Here is a 19,799-nt window from a genome sequence, read left to right on the forward strand (position 1 = left end):
CAGACATGAGACAATGGTGTAGACTCAACAATATGTTTGTCTGATCAGAATGGGGACAGACACAGATATTGATTGTCAGCTTAATGCCTTCTATACTTCAGACTACTTTAGTCTCCTGTGTCCCAAAACAGGATCCTATCATGATCTCACTAGAACTACTAATACCAAATCCTGTTCAACAAGAAATTATGACCCAAACTTATAGAGCACTACTATTACAAAATGAATCAAAGGTCAACTAATAATAGGCATACAGGTAGAACGTGGAGAGGTCATACATCACAACGAAGATGGACACAAATCCGAAATAAACGGACCTCTCTAATGGTGTCAAATGGAAATGAAAGTGGTAGTGGAATGAACTTACATCAAGTTTGGAAAAATCCCTTATGTCTGGAACACTTAGAGAAAGAGAAATGTCTCCTGGGTGGAATGGATAAATGGGTATTTCAGACTGTTACAATTAGGTGTCTGTGGCAGAGAATGGGGGGGAAAGCATTTGGGTGAGAGATAAATAAGAAGAGTATTTGGAAGAAAGTTAGAAGGAAGAAGATGGAGCCTGTGATAGATTGCATCAGAACATTTTAAGTATCCCATTTAAAATAATAATGTGACTAGAAGCAGTATTGTGTAAAACACTTTATTTGATTAGATGCTCTCATGTCTGCCTAGAGCTGTGCCCTAAAAAAGTAACATGGGATTTCATCTGCCAAATAATCAATATTCACTTAATAGCCTCTTAAGAATGGGCCCCAGACATCATCCGTTGTGACTGACTACAATACAGCTGCCATAGCAGTGCTTTACTGCCCCCTTTTGGCAGCTTTCTCAACTGAACGTCACAACAGAGTCCTATTATATAATAGTCACTAGCTGAGGGTCTGCTGACTTGTGAGGCTACTCTGAGCCTGACAGAGCGTGTTATGCAGGGTTGCAGTTCAAATGGTGCTGGGTTACAAGATGCCAAAGCTTTTTAACTGGTTCTGCTATCAGAATCCATGCGTTATGGCGGATCACCTCTCAGAGTAGAAGCTTTTTGAAGTTGATTGGCCAGTGTGTCAGACTGGCAAATATGGCTGAGGCTGTTACCACCCCAGTGTCAAATTAGTGCCAACCAGTTATTATTGGTTAATCAGTGCCAACCAGTTATTAGTCCTACAGTAATAGCTTTTTTCCCCCCGTCAAACATTCTTACAAGACAACAGATACCAGGCATCTACACTGCTTTGTTCAGTGCCTTGGATCTGTTGTACATGACACCAAGTGTGGCTATTTCTGTCCGGGTGTTGTTGTTGAACGACTGAGACACTGACACTTACTTGAGATACAGCAACATGTGCCAAAGGAATGACTTCATTGCTATGTTATGCGACCTCTGCCTCGGCATGAATTGGATAACTGGGATAAACTCTGATCACAGGTACGGCCTAAATGTTAATAAGTAATCAAGCACTGTAAACCTACATTCCGTGCAGTGGGTTGGTGAACAAGCGATGGAAAGGGTACGGTTGTAATGATGCATGTACAAATGTACAGTCGCTAGTTCATACTGTATTCTGAAGAGAAAGGCCTTTACCTGACTCTACCCGAGGAAGAGGATGCTCCAGCAGCGACCTACAGCAGCTCTGGAGGACGAGCTCAGCTGTCCCATCTGCTTTGAATTTTTCCAGGACCCCGTGAGTCTGAAATGCCAACACAGCTTCTGCCGCGGCTGCCTGGAAACACCAGCATGGATACAACAAAAGCAGCGCGAATGCCCCGTCTGCAGGCGAAGGCCTTCCATGGCCGATTTCCATCCCTCCGTGTCCAACATGAAACTGAGGAACATAGTGGAGGCCTACCTGCAGAGAGAGGAGAATGAGGGGAATGAGGGGAGAGCAGTGTGTCTTGTGCTGTGTTCCATACAGAACAAGAAGCTCAGGTTTTTCTGTAAGGAGTGTGAGGAACTTGTTTGTGCTGTGTGTGTGGAGACCGAGCTGCATGCCAAACACAAGCGCCTGTCAGTGAAGGAAGGAAGTGCGATGGAGTAAGGTACTGTGCAGGCAGGAATACACATGTACTTGCAGGGTTTTCCGCTCGCTAACCGAGTTCCCGTCGCAACTCAATATATTCAATATACTGTAAACACAGAATAGTTGAGAAGCTTGTTTAATTTCCATCCTTCTTCTACTGCAACCCCTCCTTATCTCTCCACCACTATCCCCCCTCTCTTCCATTATCTACCCAGAGGGAACTCACGGCACTGCTCTACAACCTTCCAGAGAAACTGGAACTGGCCGTAAAGCAAGCGAGAGCATCAAGAGAGCGTGCAGCACAATGCATCAAGGTATGCCGCTAGCTAAATAACACAATATTACAACGATAATACAAAGATATTTACACAGATACTACATGTCTATCTTATTGCACCGTTTCAGACCCAGGCCCAGACCACAACAGGACAGATCAAGAGTGAGTTTGCGAAGCTCCGCCAGTTCCTGAGAGCGGAGGAGGAGGCCAGACTGGAAGCTCTGGAACAGGAGGAGAGCAAGAAGACCGGGTTACTGACTGAGAGGATCAACCGCCTCACCTGCGACATGACTTCTCTCTCTGAGAGAATCTCAGACATACAGTACAGGATGAAAACAGATGATGTCTCATTCTTGCAGGTTCATCTCACAATGTTTAACAATGTTCTGTGTTCACGGTACAACTGTTAAATGTACTGAGGCTTTCTCAAATAATGATGTTATTTTTTTTACTGTGATCCATGTGTTTTTGTTTCCGAAATATACAAGGACTTGAAAGACGGTTATGCAACATTACAATGATCGTCATAAGTCAAATATTTGATCAGTCTCCAACATTATTGACACAAAATGTGTGTACTGTATGTCATTTCAGTACACTGCAGGATCCAGAGCCTTTATCAGGGACACTGATAGACGTGGCCCAACACCTGGGCAACCTGAGGTTCAAGGTCTGGGAGAAAATGCAGAAAATGGTTGAATACAGTGAGTACACAGATTTTATAAGCAACAGTCCACATTTTGAGGTTAATCATTGACTTGCTTCCAATGATCCATTTCGAAACATTACTGTCCAATATCCAGACTCCAGCCTATAGCACTCATTCATAGCCTTGAATCCCGGGTGAAGCAACAACAACATGTACCTTTTCTGAGCCAGTCTGATTCCTCACAAAAAAAGCTGACTCATGTTGGAATTCCTGACTGACCAGTGATGAAAATTCCTTAACTAAAAATACTTTCAAGTACTACTTAAGTCGTATTTTTGGGTGGCTGCATTTTGTTATTGAATTGAATTTATTTTGGTTAAGAAACATGTACAACAAAATGTGGACAAACTTAACAGTATTAATTACAACGCTTGTTTACAACGTGGTCAGTCCTCAATGGTAAAAACAATAACTTACAGTTGAATTCGGAAGTTTGCATACACCTTAGCCAAATACATTTAAACTCAGTTTTTCACAATTCCTGACATTTAATTCAAGTAAAAAAATCCCTGTCTTAGGTCATTCAGGATCACCACTTTATTTTAAGAATGTGAAATGTCAGAATAATAGTAGAGAGTGATTTATTTCGGTTTTTTATTTCTTTCATCACATTCCCAGTTAGTCAGAAGTTTACATACACTCAATTAGTATTTGGTAGTGTAACAGTATAATTTTAGACCGTCCCCTCGCCCATACCCGGGCGCGAACCAGGGACCTTCTGCACACATCAACAGTCACCCTCGAAGCATCGTTACCCATCGCTCCACAAAAGCCGCGGCCCTTGCAGAGCAAGGGGAACTACTACTTCAAGGTCTCAGAGCAAGTGACGTCACTGATTGAAACGCTATTTAGCGCCCACGCTAACTAAGCTAGCCGTTTCACATCTGTTACACTCACCCCCCTTTTGACCTTCCTCCTTTTTCCGCAGCAACCAGTAATCCGGGTCAACAGCATCAATGTAACAGTATAATTTTAAACCGTCCCCTCGCCCATACCCGGGCGCGAACTAGGGACCTTCTGCACACATCAACAGTCACCCTCGAAGCATCGTTACCCATCGCTCCACAAAAGCCGCGGCCCTTGCAGAGCAAGGGGAACTACTACTTCAAGGTCTCAGAGCAAGTGACGTCACTGATTGAAACGCTATTTAGCGCCCAAGCTAACTAAGCTAGCCGTTTCACATCTGTTACACTCACCCCCCTTTTGACCTTCCTCCTTTTTCCGCAGCAACCAGTAATCCGGGTCAACAGCATCAATGTAACAGTATAATTTTAGACCGTCCCCTCGCCCATACCCGGGCGCGAACCAGGGACCTTCTGCACACATCAACAGTCACCCTCGAAGCATCGTTACCCATCGCTCCACAAAAGCCGCGGCCCTTGCAGAGCAAGGGGAACTACTACTTCAAGGTCTCAGAGCAAGTGACGTCACTGATTGAAACGCTATTTAGCGCCCACGCTAACTAAGCTAGCCGTTTCACATCTGTTACAGTAGCATTGCCTTTACATTGTTTAACTTGGGTGAAACGTTTCGGGTAGCCTTCCACAAGCTTCCCACAATAAGTTAGGTGAATTTTGGCCCATTCCTCCTGACAGAGCTGGTGTAACTGAGTCAGGTTTGTAGGCCACCTTGCTCGCACATGCTTTTTAATTTCTGCACATAAATGTTCTGTAGGATTGACGTCAGGGCTTTGTGATGGCCACTCCAATACCTTGACTTTGTTGTCCTTAAGCCATTTTGCCACAACTTTGGAAGTATGCTTGGGGTCATTGTCCATTTGGAAGACCCATTTGTGACCAAGTTTTAACTTCCTGACTGATGCCTTGAGATGTTGCTTCAATATATCCACGTAATTTTCCGTCCACATGATGCCATCTATATTGTGAAGTGCAGCAGTCCCTCCTGCAGCAAAGCACTCCCACAACATGATGCTGCCACTCCCGTGATTCACGGTTGGGATGGTGTTCTTCGGCTTGCAAGCCTCCCCATTTTCCTCCAAACATAATGATGGTCATCATGGCCAAACAGTTATATTTTTGTTTCATCAGACCAGAGGACATTTCTCCAGAAAGTAAGATCTTTGTCCCCGTGTGCAGTTGCAAACCGTAGTCTGGATTTTTTATGGCGGTTTTGGAGCAGCTTCCTTGCTGAGCGGCCTTTCAGGTTATGTCAATATTGGACTCGTTTTACTGTGGATATAGATACTTTTATACCTGTTTCCTCCAATACCTTCACAAGGTCCTTTGCTGTTGTTCTGGGATTGATTTGCACTTTTCGCACCAAAGTACGTTCATCTCTAGGAGACAGAACGCGTCTCCTTCCTGAGCGGTTTGACGGCTGTGTGGTCCCATGGTGTTTATACTTGCATATTATTGTTTGTACAGATGAACGTGGTACCTTCAGCCGTTTGGAAATTGCTCCCAAGGATGAACAGTATTTTTTTTCTGAGGTCTTGGCTGATTTCTTTTGATTTTCCCATGATATCATGCAAAGAGGCACTGAGTTTGAAGGTAGGCATTGAAATGATGACTCAAATTATGTCAATTAGTCTGTCAGAAGCTTCTAAAGCCATGACATCATTTTTTTGAATTTTCCAAGCAGTTTAAAGGCACAGTCAACTTTGTGTATGTAATCTTCTGACCCACTGAAATTGTGATACAGTGAATTATAAGTGAAATAATCTGTCTGTACTTGTGTCATGCACAAAATAGATGTCCTAACCGACTTAACAAAACTATAGTTAGTTCACAAGAGATTTGTGGAGTGATTGAAAAATGTGTTTTAATGACTCCAACCTCCAGTGTATTTAAACTTCCGACTTCAACTGTATATAATGATTAAAAGACAAAATTACAAACAACCATAAATACATTCATTTAAATTGACATCTTAAAAAGTGGCACTATTCACTGCACTTTTCCTTATCCTTAAAAATCAACCATACATGAATTTCACATTTCAACCTTAAAAAACTATTCATTGCACATCATAACTATTATTCCAATACATACACCTGACCAGCAGTGGTGGGGTACAAGGGGCAGTGGAGTGGTTTCTCTTACTAAGACAACATTGTCCAAATGAAAACCTTTGCCTGCTTTTTAAAGCTATTTAAAACAAATCTTTGCTTGATCTCTAAGGGGAGGCTATTCCATAGACCAGGTATTCCCAAACTGGGAAAAGATTCTTCACATTTTCTAACAGTCCATTTATATTTTCCAACGAGAATATACATTTGGCTTTTGAGTTTTTTTTCTCTCGCCTGAGTAGCCTCGTTTCAATGCCAAAAATAAAATTCAACCATCTAGTGTTCAGCAAAATAACAACACAATGTCAAATACAGGTAGCCTAGTCAAATAATTAACATCCAATCACATTAACCGTTACTCTCTCGTGGGAATTACACCAACAGTCTGTATGTAGCCAAACGTAGCTGCTGCTCATTCCGTTTGCACGAAAATTGATAAATGGTTAAAAAAAAAAGTGAGGCCCGCGTCCATAGACATATAAGAAGAGGCACAAATATGATGAGAACTACATCGAGTTGGGGTTTCTTTTATATTGGGAGTAGTGCCTTCCCTCAGCCACAGTGTGTTGTATGTGCAAAAGTACTATCTCATAACTCGATGAAACCTTCAGTCTTGCGCAGACATTTAGAAACAAAACATGCCAATTTGAAAAATAAGCCACAGGAGATTTTTGAGCGAGAATTAAGACGACTTTCAAATAGTAAGACATGTATAAAAGCAACAGATACCATTAATAAGAAGGGGCTAGAAGCATCTTATATGGTGAGCTACCGAGGGGCTAGGACAAGCAAGCCCCATACTATTGGGGAGGACTTAATTCTTCCTGCTGCCCCGGCTATGGCTGGGACAATACTGGGGGGAAAAGACCAAAAAACTATACAGACAATATCTTCATCAAACAACACTGTTTCAGGACGCATCAGTGACATGGCAGGAGATGTTTTGAAACAATTACTGCTTCGCATACAAGCCAGTGAGTTCTATACATTACAGCTGAATGAGTCAACAGACGTGGCGGGCCTGGCACAGCTCCTAGTATATGTCCGTTACGTTTATGGGGGGTTAATTAAGGAAGACAACAGGAGAGGATATTTTTAAAGTACTGGACAGCTTTGTGACATCAAATGGACGTTGGTGGTGAAGATGTGTTGGTATCTGTACTGACGGCCCAAAATTACTTTTAAATGTTGAATGCTTAGCAGGACAGGAAAATGGTCCAATTCACACACTTATTAAGAGTACATCCTGGTCATCCCTACTGCCTCTGACCTGGCGGACTCACTAAACACAAATGCTTTGTTTGTAAATGATGTCTGAGTGTTGGGGTGTGCCCCCTCCATATAAAAAAAAAAAGAGTGCCGTCTGCTTGGCTTAATAGAAGGATTTTTAAATTATTTACACTTTTACTTTGACTTTTGGTACTTAAGGATATTTGATAAATTACATTTACTTTTGATACTTAATTATATTTAAAACCAAATAATTCTATACTTTTACTGAAGTAGTATTTTACAGGGTGACTCACTTTTAATAGAGTCATTTTCTGTTTAATTACTTTTAGTATGACAATTGGTTACTTTTTCCATGACTGTGACGGACTCATTGACAAAATGCTCAGTCATGTTAAGGTTGCTGAAACACAAACTGCTGACGCATGTTCTGATTGCCAAACCATGAACTGTTGACCAATGTTCTGATTTCTGACCCAGTGACAAACTGCTGACTCCTGCTCTGTTCATACAGCCAGCAACACAGTGTACCAACATCCATGTATCTAACCCGGTGGCCGTCTAACCTTCCCACTCTTTCTGTCCCAGCCCCTGTGACCCTGGATGTAAATTCAGCCCATGCTGATCTACTGATCTCTGGGGTTCTCCTGCAGGTGAGTGACAGACGGGTGTCCCAGCCTGTGCCTGATAACGCTGAGCGATTCGACAGCTCAGTGAGCGTGCTAAGCTCTGTGGAATTCTGCTCAGGCATTCACAGCTGGGAGATGGCAGTGGAGCCTAAGAATGCCTGGACTCTGGGCGTGGCCAAAGAGGGTGTAGCCCGGAAAGGCAATGTGATGGTCTGCCCAGAGGTCGGGATCTGGGCGATGGGGATGTGGAACGGGGAGCAGTATAGCGCTGGAACTGCCCCCCTGGGTACCCCGTTGGTTCTGAAGAGGAAGCTCATGAGGATCATGGTCAAGCTGGACTATGAGAAAGGAGAGCTCTCTTTCTATGACTCCAGTGACATGTCACTCATCTATACGTTTGAACACAGGTTCACAGAGAGACTGTTCCCTTACTTCTCTCCCTGTCTCAACTCTGATGGCACTGACCCTGGAGTGCTGAGGATCTGCCCTGAGAAGGTGTCTGTGACTGTGGCACCTATTCACTGAGCATATAACCTGGTGATTCTATTTCTTGATCACATACTGAAGTGTCTGTATTGGTAAAGTCTGTCACAGTGACTCCTGTGTATTGATTTTGTCTGTCTCTTGTTTTGTAAATTGAGGTGAACAGCCTCACCTCCAGTGGTGACATTGACGTCTGTGACACCAATGTGTATTTTGGAACTTTGTCTGGAGCAGATCTATTCTTTGCTGTTAATGAATTTACTGAGAACAAGTGTCATGATTGAATTCCATAATTAGTGATGTCATGTTCAATAAAAGTACATATTTCATGTATTTCCATTCCATGCCTCACCCGTTAAGTGGAGCAAATCAACACCGAAACACTGGACCAGTTCGCCAGCATTCCAGACAGCGTCATCAGTCCCTAGCCCAGCCACCCTACGGTAGGTACACCAGCTTAGAACAAGAACACATCTCTCTATCATGGCTGCCACCTGGACCCTGGAGGACGACATGTCCTGCCCTGTGTGCTGTGATGTTTTCACTGACCCTGTGGTGCTGGGCTGCAGCCACAGCTTCTGCAGGAGCTGCCTGGACAACTACTGGAACACTCAGGTCATCAAAAAGTGCCCCGTCTGCCGCAAACATTCCCAAACCGACGCTCCACCCAGTAACCTGGCTCTGAGGAACATCGTGGAGACCTTTGCGAGGGAGAGGAGCCACAATAACACCAAGCAGGATGAGACGAGAGAGGGGGAGAAGGAGAGCCAGGGAAGGAGGGAGTCAGGAGGGAGGAGTGGGTTGGTACCGGATGGGGATGAAAGGTGCAGTCTCCATGGGAAGAGGTTGTTGTTGTTCTGTGTGGAGGACCAGGAGGCTCTGTGTGCGGTGTGTCAGACCTCCAGGAGACACAGGACTCATCAGCTCTGCCCTGTGGATGAGGCTGCTCAGGAACTCAAGGTATGGCTAGCATTGTATGTCATTTCAGGGACAGAAACTGCATGTCACTTCACTAGGCTGATCTGGTTGTGTTACAGTAATTAGTCTGTTTACTGTTTTACTGTAGTTCTCCATTTACCGTAAGTACGTACTGGAAGTCATTTATGATAAACAGATGAGCCCGTGTGGCACAGTTCGTAGAGCAGGTGCTTACAACGCCAGGGTTGTGAGTTTGATTTCCATGGAGGACAAGCACGGAAATGCATGCACTCACTACTGTCAGTCACTCTGGATAATAGTGTTTGCTAAATGACTCAAATTGTATGTAAAATTCCACCTTATTGGGATTGTTCACTACAATGAAACTATAGTTCTGTTTGCTTAGTCTTGTTATTTGGCAATGTGTTATTCTTTTTCGTGTTCTTATCTGTGCATCAGATGAACTCATGCGTTTTGCATGAATGTTGGCTTTGCAGTTTCTGAGAGTCAATCAAAATGGTTTCGCCGTAGGTAGAAAAAATATGATATATTGACATTAATTCTGTCTGTTGTGTTTAATAGCACACAGGCGCCTCAATACCTGAAACTGTATGTGGCCTAAACCCCTTGACTTATCTCGTCCTCTCTCATCGCCTCCTTCTCAAAACCCATTGGAGGAGAAGGTCAGAGGGGAGGGACCTCTGACTTTCTCATCCAGTGGGTTTCGAGAAGGAAGTGAGGAGAGAGGACACAAGGAGTCAAGGAAATTAAATTGAGATTTTCCTCCGGTATGTGGCCAGGAGGAAGTGAAAGCATCTATCATCCCTCTGAGGAGGAAGTTGGAGACATTCCAAAAGTTGAAGGAGGATTGCATGAAAACAGCAGAACACATCAAGGTAAGTACTATGGAACAAACAATTATACGGAGAAATAACGTTGACTTTATTGTCAACATTTTGGTTTCCTGGCCTTTTTCAACAGTATTGCACTATGATCCATTTCCATATTGTATCAGAAAGTATGAGAGGTCACCCACTGACCCTTTGACCTATTGACCCCCAGAGCCAGGCCAAGCAAGCAGAAAGGAAGATAAGAGATGAGTTTGTGTTGCTGCATCAATTCCTGCGCCTGGAGGAAGTTGTCCGGCTGTCTGCCCTCTCTGAGGAGGTGGACATGAAGACAGTTATAATGGCAGAGAAGATTGAACACCTGGCCAAGAAGATTACCTCCTTGACCAGCAACATCAGAGAGATAGAACAGGATATAGAGGCAAATGACCTTCCATTTCTCCAGGTACAGAGACACTTACTTTAAACATACACATCCTAAAATACAAGACATTTGATTTTCTAATTTGGTCATTTTATCTCACACAACTATGTCCTTTCCCCTAGGCTTACAAGAACAACAAAGCAAGGTAAGGTTCTACTTTTTCAAACCCATTCCGCCTGCTTCGAGGTTACAGTCCTTTACTACAACAGCCACTCCATCTGTATTTTTTTTGGCTTCAGGGCCAACTGTACATTGCAGGATCCAGAGCCTGTATCAGGGGCATTGATCGATATGGCCCAACACCTGGGCAACCTAAGGTTCAAGATCTGGGAGAAGATGCAGGAGAAGGTGCAATACAGTAAGTACTAGACCAGAGCAAATGAATGGTTATCAGATCACTAGATGCTCGGAGTACCACACTTTAAAATGTAAATTGTTATATAGCATTGTAGTCATACCTGTTTGTGTTTCACCCCAGCCCCAGTGACTCTGGACCCCAACACCGCGGCCCCCTGGCTATCTCTCTCAGACGACCTGACCAGTGTGTGCGTCAGTGGAGAGAAACATCACGTCCCCAACAACCCAGAGCGCTGTGACACGTGTGTTTGCGTGCTGGGGGCCGACCCCTTCAGTTCCGGCAGTCACTGTTGGGAGGTGGAGGTGGCGGGTAAGACCAGATGGGACCTAGGGGTCCTGAGAGAGAGTGTGAGTAGGAAAGGGGTCCTGAGAGTGAACCCTGCCCACGGGTTCTGGGCCCTGTCCCTGAGGGACGGCGGCCAGTACAGCGCCTGCACCATGCCTTGGACCCGTCTCACTCTGAAGAGGAGGCCCAGGAGGGTCAGAGTGTGTCTGGACTATGATGCGGGAGAGGTGACTTTCTATGACCCCACTGACATGTCACTCATCTATACATTCAGGGACAAGTTTAAAGAGCCATTGTTGCCCTACCTCTGTCCCTGTGTGAGTGACAGCGGCCGCAATGCTGAGCCGCTAAAGATATGCCCTGCCAAAGTCTCATTGGTTCATGATGTTGGTGATAAAGTTTTGTAGATTACAATATGTATTTTTTAGAGGAGACATTGCTAAAGCATCCATATGTCTCACTATCTATTATTAACACAATGGATGTATATTTTTGGGGTATATGTGAACGGAACAATTCTTGTCCTATATAATATCATAAGTCATATTTTCTTGGTGTGTGTCCAATGGCAAGATAAACAAAAAAGGAGTTGAAACTTGAAAATAAAACAGAGCTGCACACTCTTGGAGCTCAGATGCAAAAATGTAATACCAACGTTTCGACAGCCAAGCTGTCTTCATCAGGGTATAATCACAAACACTGTGGGATGACTCGTTTATAAAGTGTCAAAAGACACAGGTGTCTGTAATCATGGCCAGGAGTGGCCTAATATCATTGGTTAATAATCAAATATTAAAATGTCATACAAAGAACAGCATACAAACAAATGGATAGCATACGATCATAGATTAATTTGACTATACAAGTTTACACACAATTACAATGGCAAAGTCACAATAATCACAAGAATGGCTTCAGATCAAAGTCTACGTTCGAACCGAAGGGCGCAAGGGTCTTTAAATTAAAGATCCAGGCAGCCTCTCCTTTTAACAATAAATTATCACGGTCACCCCCTCTCCTAGGGAGGGTGACATGTTCGATGCCAATATAACGCAGAGACGAAATCGAGTGGCCTGCCTCCAAGAAGTGGGCCGCAACTGGATAAGTAAAGTTTTTACACCTAATGGTGCTACGATGCTCTGAGATACGTACTTTTAATTCGCGCTTTGTTTTACCTACATAATTTTTACCACAAGGACAAGTTATAAGATAAATAACTGCCTTAGTGGAGCACGTAATAACACCTTTTATTGGGTTCGATTTCCCTGTTTGTGGGTGTTTGAAGGATTTACATTTATAAGTGCCATTGCATTGAGCACAGCCATTACATTTGTAATTTCCATCCAGTAGGGGCGCAAATAGACGTTGTTCAGGAATATATTGGGGTGGTAAATCAGAGTTTTACCATTGGTCTCTGAGATTTCTGCCCGGCGAGAATACGACCAAGGGAAGGTCCGAAAACACATTACCGAGACTATCATCGGATTTTAGGATGTGCCAATGTTTGTGAACAATTCCCTTAATTTGTTCAGAGCACTTTGAATAGCGGGTAGTTAGAACGCAAGAATGCGTCTTTTTGCGAGACTGACCTTGAAAAAGGTAATGTCTCGTTTTGTTTTGAATTTTCTCAATGGCAATATTAATCTGATCATTCTTGTAGCCCCTCTCCTTGAACTTTCTTTGCGTCTCAGCCATATTTCTGTCGAAATCGGACTGTTTTTTGAAAATTCTTTTGATTCGACAGAATTGGCTGTAGGGCAAACTATTTTTCAAGGGAAGTGGGTGACAACTATCAGCCCTCAACAAACTGTTACGATCAGTAGGCTTCCTGTAAAGATCAGTGTATAGAACATTATCTTCACACAAGATCAGAAGATCAAGAAAACTGATTTGACGTGTATCAGATTGCATAGTAAATCTCAGATGCTCAGAACAGGAGTTAAGAAAAGCATGGAACGCCTGGAGCTGTTTTGCATCACCCCTCCATATAACAAAAATATCATCAATATACCGTTTCCAAATAATGATGTGAGGCAAGAAAACATTTTTGAGAGGATTGAAAATAGACTGTTTCTCCATGTAACCCACATTATTGTTTATTCATGACATTTCTTAATAAAGTGTTTCTTGTCAACATTGAGCTTTGTCAGCCTCCTGGAGGTGAGTGACACACGGGTGTCCCAGCCTGTGCCTGATAACGCTGAGCGATTCGACAGCTCAGGGAGCGTGCTAGGCTCTGTTCAGGCATTCACAGCTGGGAGGTGGAGTTGGGGCCTAAGAAGGCCTGGACTCTGGGCGTGGCCAAAGAGGGTGTAGCCCGGAAAGGCAATATGATGGTCAGCCCAGAGGTCGGGATCTGGGCGATGGGGATGTGGAACGGGGGTAGTATAGCGCTGGAACTGTCCCCCTGGGTACCCCGTTGGTTCTGAAGAGGAAGCCCATGAGGATCATGGTCAAGCTGGACTATGAGAAAGGAGAGCTCTCTTTCTATGACTCCAGTGACATGTCACTCATCTATACGTTCGAACACAGGTTCACAGAGAGACTGTTCCCTTACTTCTCTCCCTGTCTCAACTCTGATGGCACTGACCCTGGAGTGCTGAGGATCTGCCCTGAGAAGGTGTCTGTGACTGTGGCACCTATTCACTGAAGATATAACCTGGTGATTCTATTTCTTGATCACATACTGAAGTGTCTGTATTGGTAAAGTCTGTCACAGTGACTCCTTTGTATTGATTTTGTCTGTCTCTTGTTTTGTAAATTGAGGTGAACAGCCTCACCTCCAGTGGTGACATTGACGTCTGTGACACCAATGTGTATTTTGGAACTTTGTCTGGAGCAGATCTATTCTTTGCTGTTAATGAATTTACTGAGAACAAGTGTCATGATTGAATTCCATAATTATTGATGTCATGTTCAATAAAATCACATATTTCGTGTACTTCGAATCCATGCCTCACTCTTGGAGCAAATCCACACCAAAACACTGGACAAGTTTGCCAGCATTCCAGACAGCGTCATCAGTCCCTAGCCCAGCCACCCTACGGTAGGTACACCAGCTCAGAACAAGAACACATCTCTCCATCATGGCTGCCACCTGGACCCTGGAGGACGACATGTCCTGCCCTGTGTGCTGTGATGTTTTCACTGACCCTGTGGTGCTGGGCTGCAGCCACAGCTTCTGCAGGAGCTGCCTGGACAACTACTGGAACACTCAGGTCATCAAAAAGTGCCCCGTCTGCCGCAAACATTCCCAAACCGACGCTCCACCCAGTAACCTGGCTCTGAGGAACATCGTGGAGACCTTTGCGAGGGAGAGGAGCCACAATAACACCAAGCAGGATGAGACGAGAGAGGGGGAGAAGGAGAGCCAGGGAAGGAGGGAGTCAGGAGGGAGGAGTGGGTTGGTACCGGATGGGGATGAAAGGTGCAGTCTCCATGGGAAGAGGTTGTTGTTGTTCTGTGTGGAGGACCAGGAGGCTCTGTGTGCGGTGTGTCAGACCTCCAGGAGACACAGGAGCCATCAGCTCTGCCCTGTGGATGAGGCTGCTCAGGAACTCAAGGTATGGCTAGTATTGTATGTCATTTCAGGGCCAGAAACTGCATGTCACTTCATAAGGCTGGTCTGGTTGTGTTACAGTAATTAGTCTGTTTACTGTTTTACTGTTGTTCTCCAATTACTGTAAGTACGTACTGGAAGTCATTTATGATAAACAGATGAGCCCGTGTGGCACAGTTCGTAGAGCAGGTGCTTACAACGCCAGGGTTGTGAGTTTGATTTCCATGGAGGACAAGCACGGAAATGCATGCACTCACTACTGTCAGTCACTCTGGATAATAGTGTTTGCTAAATGACTTACATTTTATGTAAAATTCCACCTTATTGGGATTGTTCACTACACTGAAACTATAGTTCTGTTTGCTTTGTCTTGTTATTTGGCAATGTGTTATTCTTTTTCGTGTTCTTATCTGTGCATCAGATGAGCTCATGCGTTTTGCATGAATGTTGGCTTTGCAGTTTCTGAGAGTCAATCAACATGGTTTCGTCATGGGCAGAACAAATATTACACAGTACCATTCAAAGGTTTGGACACACCATGGAGAAAAGCCTCAGACCGACACACCATTTTTACCATTTTCTACATTGTAGAATAATAGTGAAGACATCACAACTATGAAATAACACATAAGGAATCATGGAATCCTGTGTTTCGCCCCAGCCCCAGTGACTCTGGAACCCAACGCCGTGGCCCACTGTCTCTCTCTCGCTCAGATGACCTGACCAGTGTGTGCATCAATGGAGAGAAGGCTCACGTCCCCAACAACCCAATGCGCTGTGACACGTGTGTTTGTGTGCTGGAGCCCAACCAGTGTAATGGGACATTTCTATTGTATGTGTCCCCATAACTGAGGATGTGACTAACTTCATGAAACTGTGCTATTACAAGTTCCTGTTCTTGGGAGTATCATTCTGTGTTGCAAACCAGCTGCACCTGTGTCCTTGTATAGATAAAAAAAAAACAGGAACTAAGAGATGGGACTGACGTATCGTTGACCAGTGGCTCCTGCGATTATGAGGGTAAACTGCCGGCAGAGGCTCGCTGCACTGTGAGTCTAGGGTAAATTCCTCCTCGTCAAACGAGGGAATGGAGAGACCCGCCTGACGTCCATGGGAGTTGAGGGTCAGCGATTGCTCAGTTGATTTTTTTTACTAAGCTTGTGAGTCATCATTGAAATGAGAGGAATTGTGCATTCCTAAATCCCTTTGCGCTCACTGATTGAGAGCTCTACCGCATAGTGTGATGCGGGTGGACTGGTTAGGAAGTCATGTTAGACTAAAACATCAGGTTAGGGATATATTAACCAGTGGACAGTAAGAACTGTTTGTCATACAGTCCAAACTAAAGTTCGTAGCAAAACTCTGTTTACTTTTTATGTAGGTAAGATACCAATTTGGATTAGTTCTCCAGTGCTTCAATTATAATCAAATCAAATCAAATCAAATGTATTTATATAGCCCTTCGTACATCAGCTGATATCTCAAAGTGCTGTACAGAAACCCAGCCTAAAACCCCAAACAGCAAGCAATGCAGGTGTAGAAGCATGGTGGCTAGGAAAAACTCCCTAGAAAGGCCAAAACCTAGGAAGAAACCTAGAGAGGAACCAGGCTATGTGGGGTGGCCAGTCCTCTTCTGGCTGTGCCGGGTGGAGATTATAACAGAACATGGCCAAGATGTTCAAATGTTCATAAATGACCAGCATGGTCGAATAATAATAAGGCAGAACAGTTGAAACTGGAGCAGCAGCACGGTCAGGTGGACTGGGGACAGCAAGGATTCATCATGTCAGGTATTCCTGGGGCATGGTCCTAGGGCTCAGGTCCTCCGAGAGAGAGAAAGAAAGAGAGAATTAGAGAGAGCATATGTGGGATGGCCAGTCCTCTTCTGGCTGTGCCGGGTGGAGATTATAACAGAACATGGCCAAGATGTTAAAATGTTCATAAATGACCAGCATGGTCGAATAATAATAAGGCAGAACAGTTTAAACTGGAGCAGCAGCACGGTCAGGTGGACTGGGGACAAAGGGCACAAGGCGAGACCCAGATGCAGAAGGTAGAGTCTTTGTCTTTCATTTATCATCCAAAGGGTGTAGGCAAGAGAATAGTCGTGGACAGGCAAAAGGTCAAAACAAGAGGTCCAAGAGGTACAGAGTGGCAGACTCGATGTCAGGGCAGGCAGAAGGGTCAGGCAGGCGGGTACGGAGTCCAGAAAAAACAGGCAAGGGTCAAAACCGGGAAGACTAGAAAAAGAGAATAGAAAACAGGAGCACGGGACAATCACAAGAACAGGTAAAACAGATCAGGGCGTGACATCAATGACAAATTAGGCAATATTTTAGCAGCCATGCAATTTTTTGGGGGGTTTAGGTTGTAGGAACTGATCACTCCTCTATTTTGTGTGTGTGAGTGAGATAGGAACTCAGATGGGATCATCCTGGAGCCACCACATGCTACACAAGGCCGTTGAAGGTAATGGTAAGCAAATGGGGTTTGAGTGTTGCCGAGGACGTGTCACAATGCCACCGCTTAGCGAATGGAGATTTTCCCTCAGTGTCGCTAAATTGAAATTAGTCAGAGAACAGTTGGAGAAAGTGGGGAAAGGCAAGAAGAATAATACACGCTGGGATAAAGTGGGAAGTTGAAGCTGAGACAAAGACAGAGAGAGAGAGGGGGAAAGTGCAGAGAAGTTCGCAGAGGGAAGGATGAAAGCTGAAGAAAAATAAGGCAAAGCAAGTAGGAACAGACGAAAAGATGAACCGAATCAACATCATCCATCCACCACCTCAACAACAGCTAACACCTCTACAACAAGAACCCCCAGCAGCAGGAGTAGGGGCTGTGGGGGCAGACGGCGGAGAATCTGAGGAAGACGAAGAAGGAAAAAGACACGACGCTGATCACCACACACACTGAGTACCGGAGTAAAATACCGACACCTCAGAGCCACCCCCGCCGAGACTCTAAGCCTCCCCAGCGACTGGTCACAGAAATGTGACTTTGACTTTATCCAGACTTACGTCCCCCTCCTGTTTCCACACCACCTTCTGCCGCACAGCTTCCCCTGAAGACAATAACAAATCCAGTGGCTGGCCGTGATGTGAACGCTGCTTCAACCATCCTGGTCCAGTGGAATCGGGAAATGGGGGAGAAGATGGACATTGTGAAGAAGCTTCCCCTCTCTCTCTCATAGCAGGGCACAGTGGTGGATCCGGTTTACCACCACGATCAACTGCCCAGCTAATGCTTTTTGAGAGGGGGAACTCAGGAGACAGAGGAAGGGGGGCTGGAAGAGCAAGAGGAGAAGGGGGCCGCGGAAGAGGTGGACGAGGAAGAGGGGAACCATTGAGGTGTTATAACTGTCAGCAGCCAGGCCACATTTCAAGAAATTTCCCCCAGAACAGGGGTGATATGGGTGGCTATGATGAAGCTGAGGACAGTGATACATACTATCCACCACCACCACATGTAACAGCATCTAACCCGCAGGGTAGAGGGGGAGGCTGGAGATAGGCTGTGGAGGAAGTAGAAGGAAAAGACAGCCAACAATGCCACTTTGGTGGGTACCCAATTTTATCTTCTAACAGCGCAGATTCACCTAATATGAATGTGTGTGTGGGCGGTGTGAAAATGTCTTTCCTGGTCGATTCAGGGGCAACCATCTGTATTTTATCTAAATGCAACAATTTAAAAGATCCATTATCAAGAGATGTGTCACGTCTACTCGCACTCCTCCCCTCCTGCGTTCCACGTCGCAGGTTTACTAACCACCGGTCCTGACATTCATCATTGCTCGCACCTGCACTTCATCATTGGGCACACCTGGACTTAATCACTTCACTGATTACCTCCCCTATATCTGTCACCGCCTTGGTTCTATTCCTTAGGCCGTATTTAGTATGTGTTCCATGTCTGTACGCTGCTTGTGTGTCTTGTTTTGTGCCAGCCGACTCCCAGCGTCCACGTTACAAGATGTAATAAAGACCGTTCCAGTGGTAGAGAACCTTACCAAACCCCTTTCAGTCCAACTTGGTGATAAAATGTTCAATCATTGTTTTGTTTATTCTCCTAATTGCTCTGTAAATTGATTGGGAAGAGACCTACTGTGGGAATTAACATTTGTTGCAGTGAGAAGGGCCTGGTAGTAACCGCTCCAAGAATCGGTATCTGTACCGCGCTGGAAGTACCAGGCCATGATTGGTATTATTCATGGTATTTCTCTGACCCCTTTGACCTCCCGAATGGATTTGCTCGACCGGGCCAAACTAACCTGACCACTCTTCACTGCCAAATGAAGTAATGGTCGAAGGGACCATTTGTTTTTAACACTGTGACATTGTGTGACCGAGCAGGAAGAGTTGACAACAGGTTATGTGTGTGAAGAAACTTCGGGTGTGGTAGCTGATGTGAACCGTTTTTCCTCTGTGCCCCAATCAGTTCCCCCATGCAGTATCTCTCTCCCCAAGATGGAGGATACCAAATGGGAAGAATTTGGTACATGCGTGAGGTTGGCAACAGACTGGGAGCATTCTCCTCTGTGGTTGGGGCTCACAGAACGTATGTGAGCGGCACGCACGCAGTGCACCGAAGGGACAGGGAAGCCCCTGTTCCAGTTTCCCTTGGACCTAACCAGCCCACCCCTGACAGCGCACTGTTGACTCAGGTTCGGGACTGTTTATGGGCAAGGGATACATATGACAGGGAAGATGAGAGGAGCAACGCCTGTGACCGTCTCTCCTAAAGGCACATATCGGCCCCACAAAGCACTTGAATCCCTTGCATAAGGAGGAGGAGGAGGCAGGCACGGGCAAAATCCTGACCTCTCTGCTGAGCAGGGGGGCTGTTGTCACATGTACGCCATCACCTGGCAACACGCCAGTTTGACCTGTTAGAAAAGCATCTGGTGAATGGAGAATGGTACAAGATCTTAGAGTTGTTAATGATGCAGTTTATGGCAGGGTCCCAGTTTTGCCAAACCCCTTTCACTATCCTTTCTTCTGGCCCACCAGGTTCAAATTGGTTTACAGTTGTTGATTCGGCGG

At 45.0% G+C, this 19,799-nt stretch overlaps 4 protein-coding genes and 1 pseudogene across 5 annotated transcripts; all 5 read left to right on the plus strand.

The window, feature by feature from the left end:
• Positions 1-1,469: 1,469 nt before the first annotated feature.
• Positions 1,470-8,828, plus strand: LOC149985619 (E3 ubiquitin-protein ligase TRIM69-like). 2 transcript variants are annotated; one of them, XM_090237647.1, is made up of 4 exons: positions 1,472-2,326; positions 2,418-2,993; positions 7,845-8,422; positions 8,729-8,828. In XM_090237647.1, exons 2-3 carry the CDS (start codon positions 2,750-2,752, stop codon positions 8,408-8,410), a joined length of 810 nt encoding a protein of 269 aa, XP_090093773.1. In that variant the 5' UTR covers positions 1,472-2,326; positions 2,418-2,749; the 3' UTR covers positions 8,411-8,422; positions 8,729-8,828. The 2 variants fall into 2 exon arrangements, with proteins under 2 accessions (XP_090093777.1, XP_090093773.1); XM_090237651.1 differs by lacking the exon at positions 8,729-8,828 and having other exon boundaries at positions 1,470-2,326; positions 7,845-8,701.
• Positions 1,599-2,699, plus strand: LOC110532572 (E3 ubiquitin-protein ligase TRIM35-like). Its single transcript, XM_090184550.1, has 3 exons — positions 1,599-2,003; positions 2,228-2,326; positions 2,418-2,699. Exons 1-3 carry the CDS (start codon positions 1,599-1,601, stop codon positions 2,697-2,699), a joined length of 786 nt encoding a protein of 261 aa, XP_090040676.1.
• Positions 8,805-13,341, plus strand: LOC110527177 (E3 ubiquitin-protein ligase TRIM35). Its single transcript, XM_021608317.3, has 6 exons — positions 8,805-9,328; positions 10,087-10,182; positions 10,349-10,579; positions 10,681-10,703; positions 10,798-10,916; positions 11,037-13,341. Exons 1-6 carry the CDS (start codon positions 8,852-8,854, stop codon positions 11,606-11,608), a joined length of 1,518 nt encoding a protein of 505 aa, XP_021463992.3. The 5' UTR covers positions 8,805-8,851; the 3' UTR covers positions 11,609-13,341.
• LOC149985620 (E3 ubiquitin-protein ligase TRIM39 pseudogene) lies at positions 13,317-13,851 on the plus strand (annotated as a pseudogene).
• Positions 13,852-13,938: 87 nt separating this feature from the next.
• LOC149985621 (E3 ubiquitin-protein ligase TRIM35-like) lies at positions 13,939-14,888 on the plus strand. The gene has a single exon (XM_090237655.1). It carries the CDS (start codon positions 14,288-14,290, stop codon positions 14,846-14,848), a length of 561 nt encoding a protein of 186 aa, XP_090093781.1. The 5' UTR covers positions 13,939-14,287; the 3' UTR covers positions 14,849-14,888.
• Positions 14,889-19,799: the final 4,911 nt, after the last annotated feature.

The sequence above is a fragment of the Oncorhynchus mykiss genome, chromosome 1, assembly GCF_057628025.1.
Source record: "Oncorhynchus mykiss isolate SJ-2025 chromosome 1, ASM5762802v1, whole genome shotgun sequence".
NCBI classification, from domain to species: domain Eukaryota; kingdom Metazoa; phylum Chordata; class Actinopteri; order Salmoniformes; family Salmonidae; genus Oncorhynchus; species Oncorhynchus mykiss.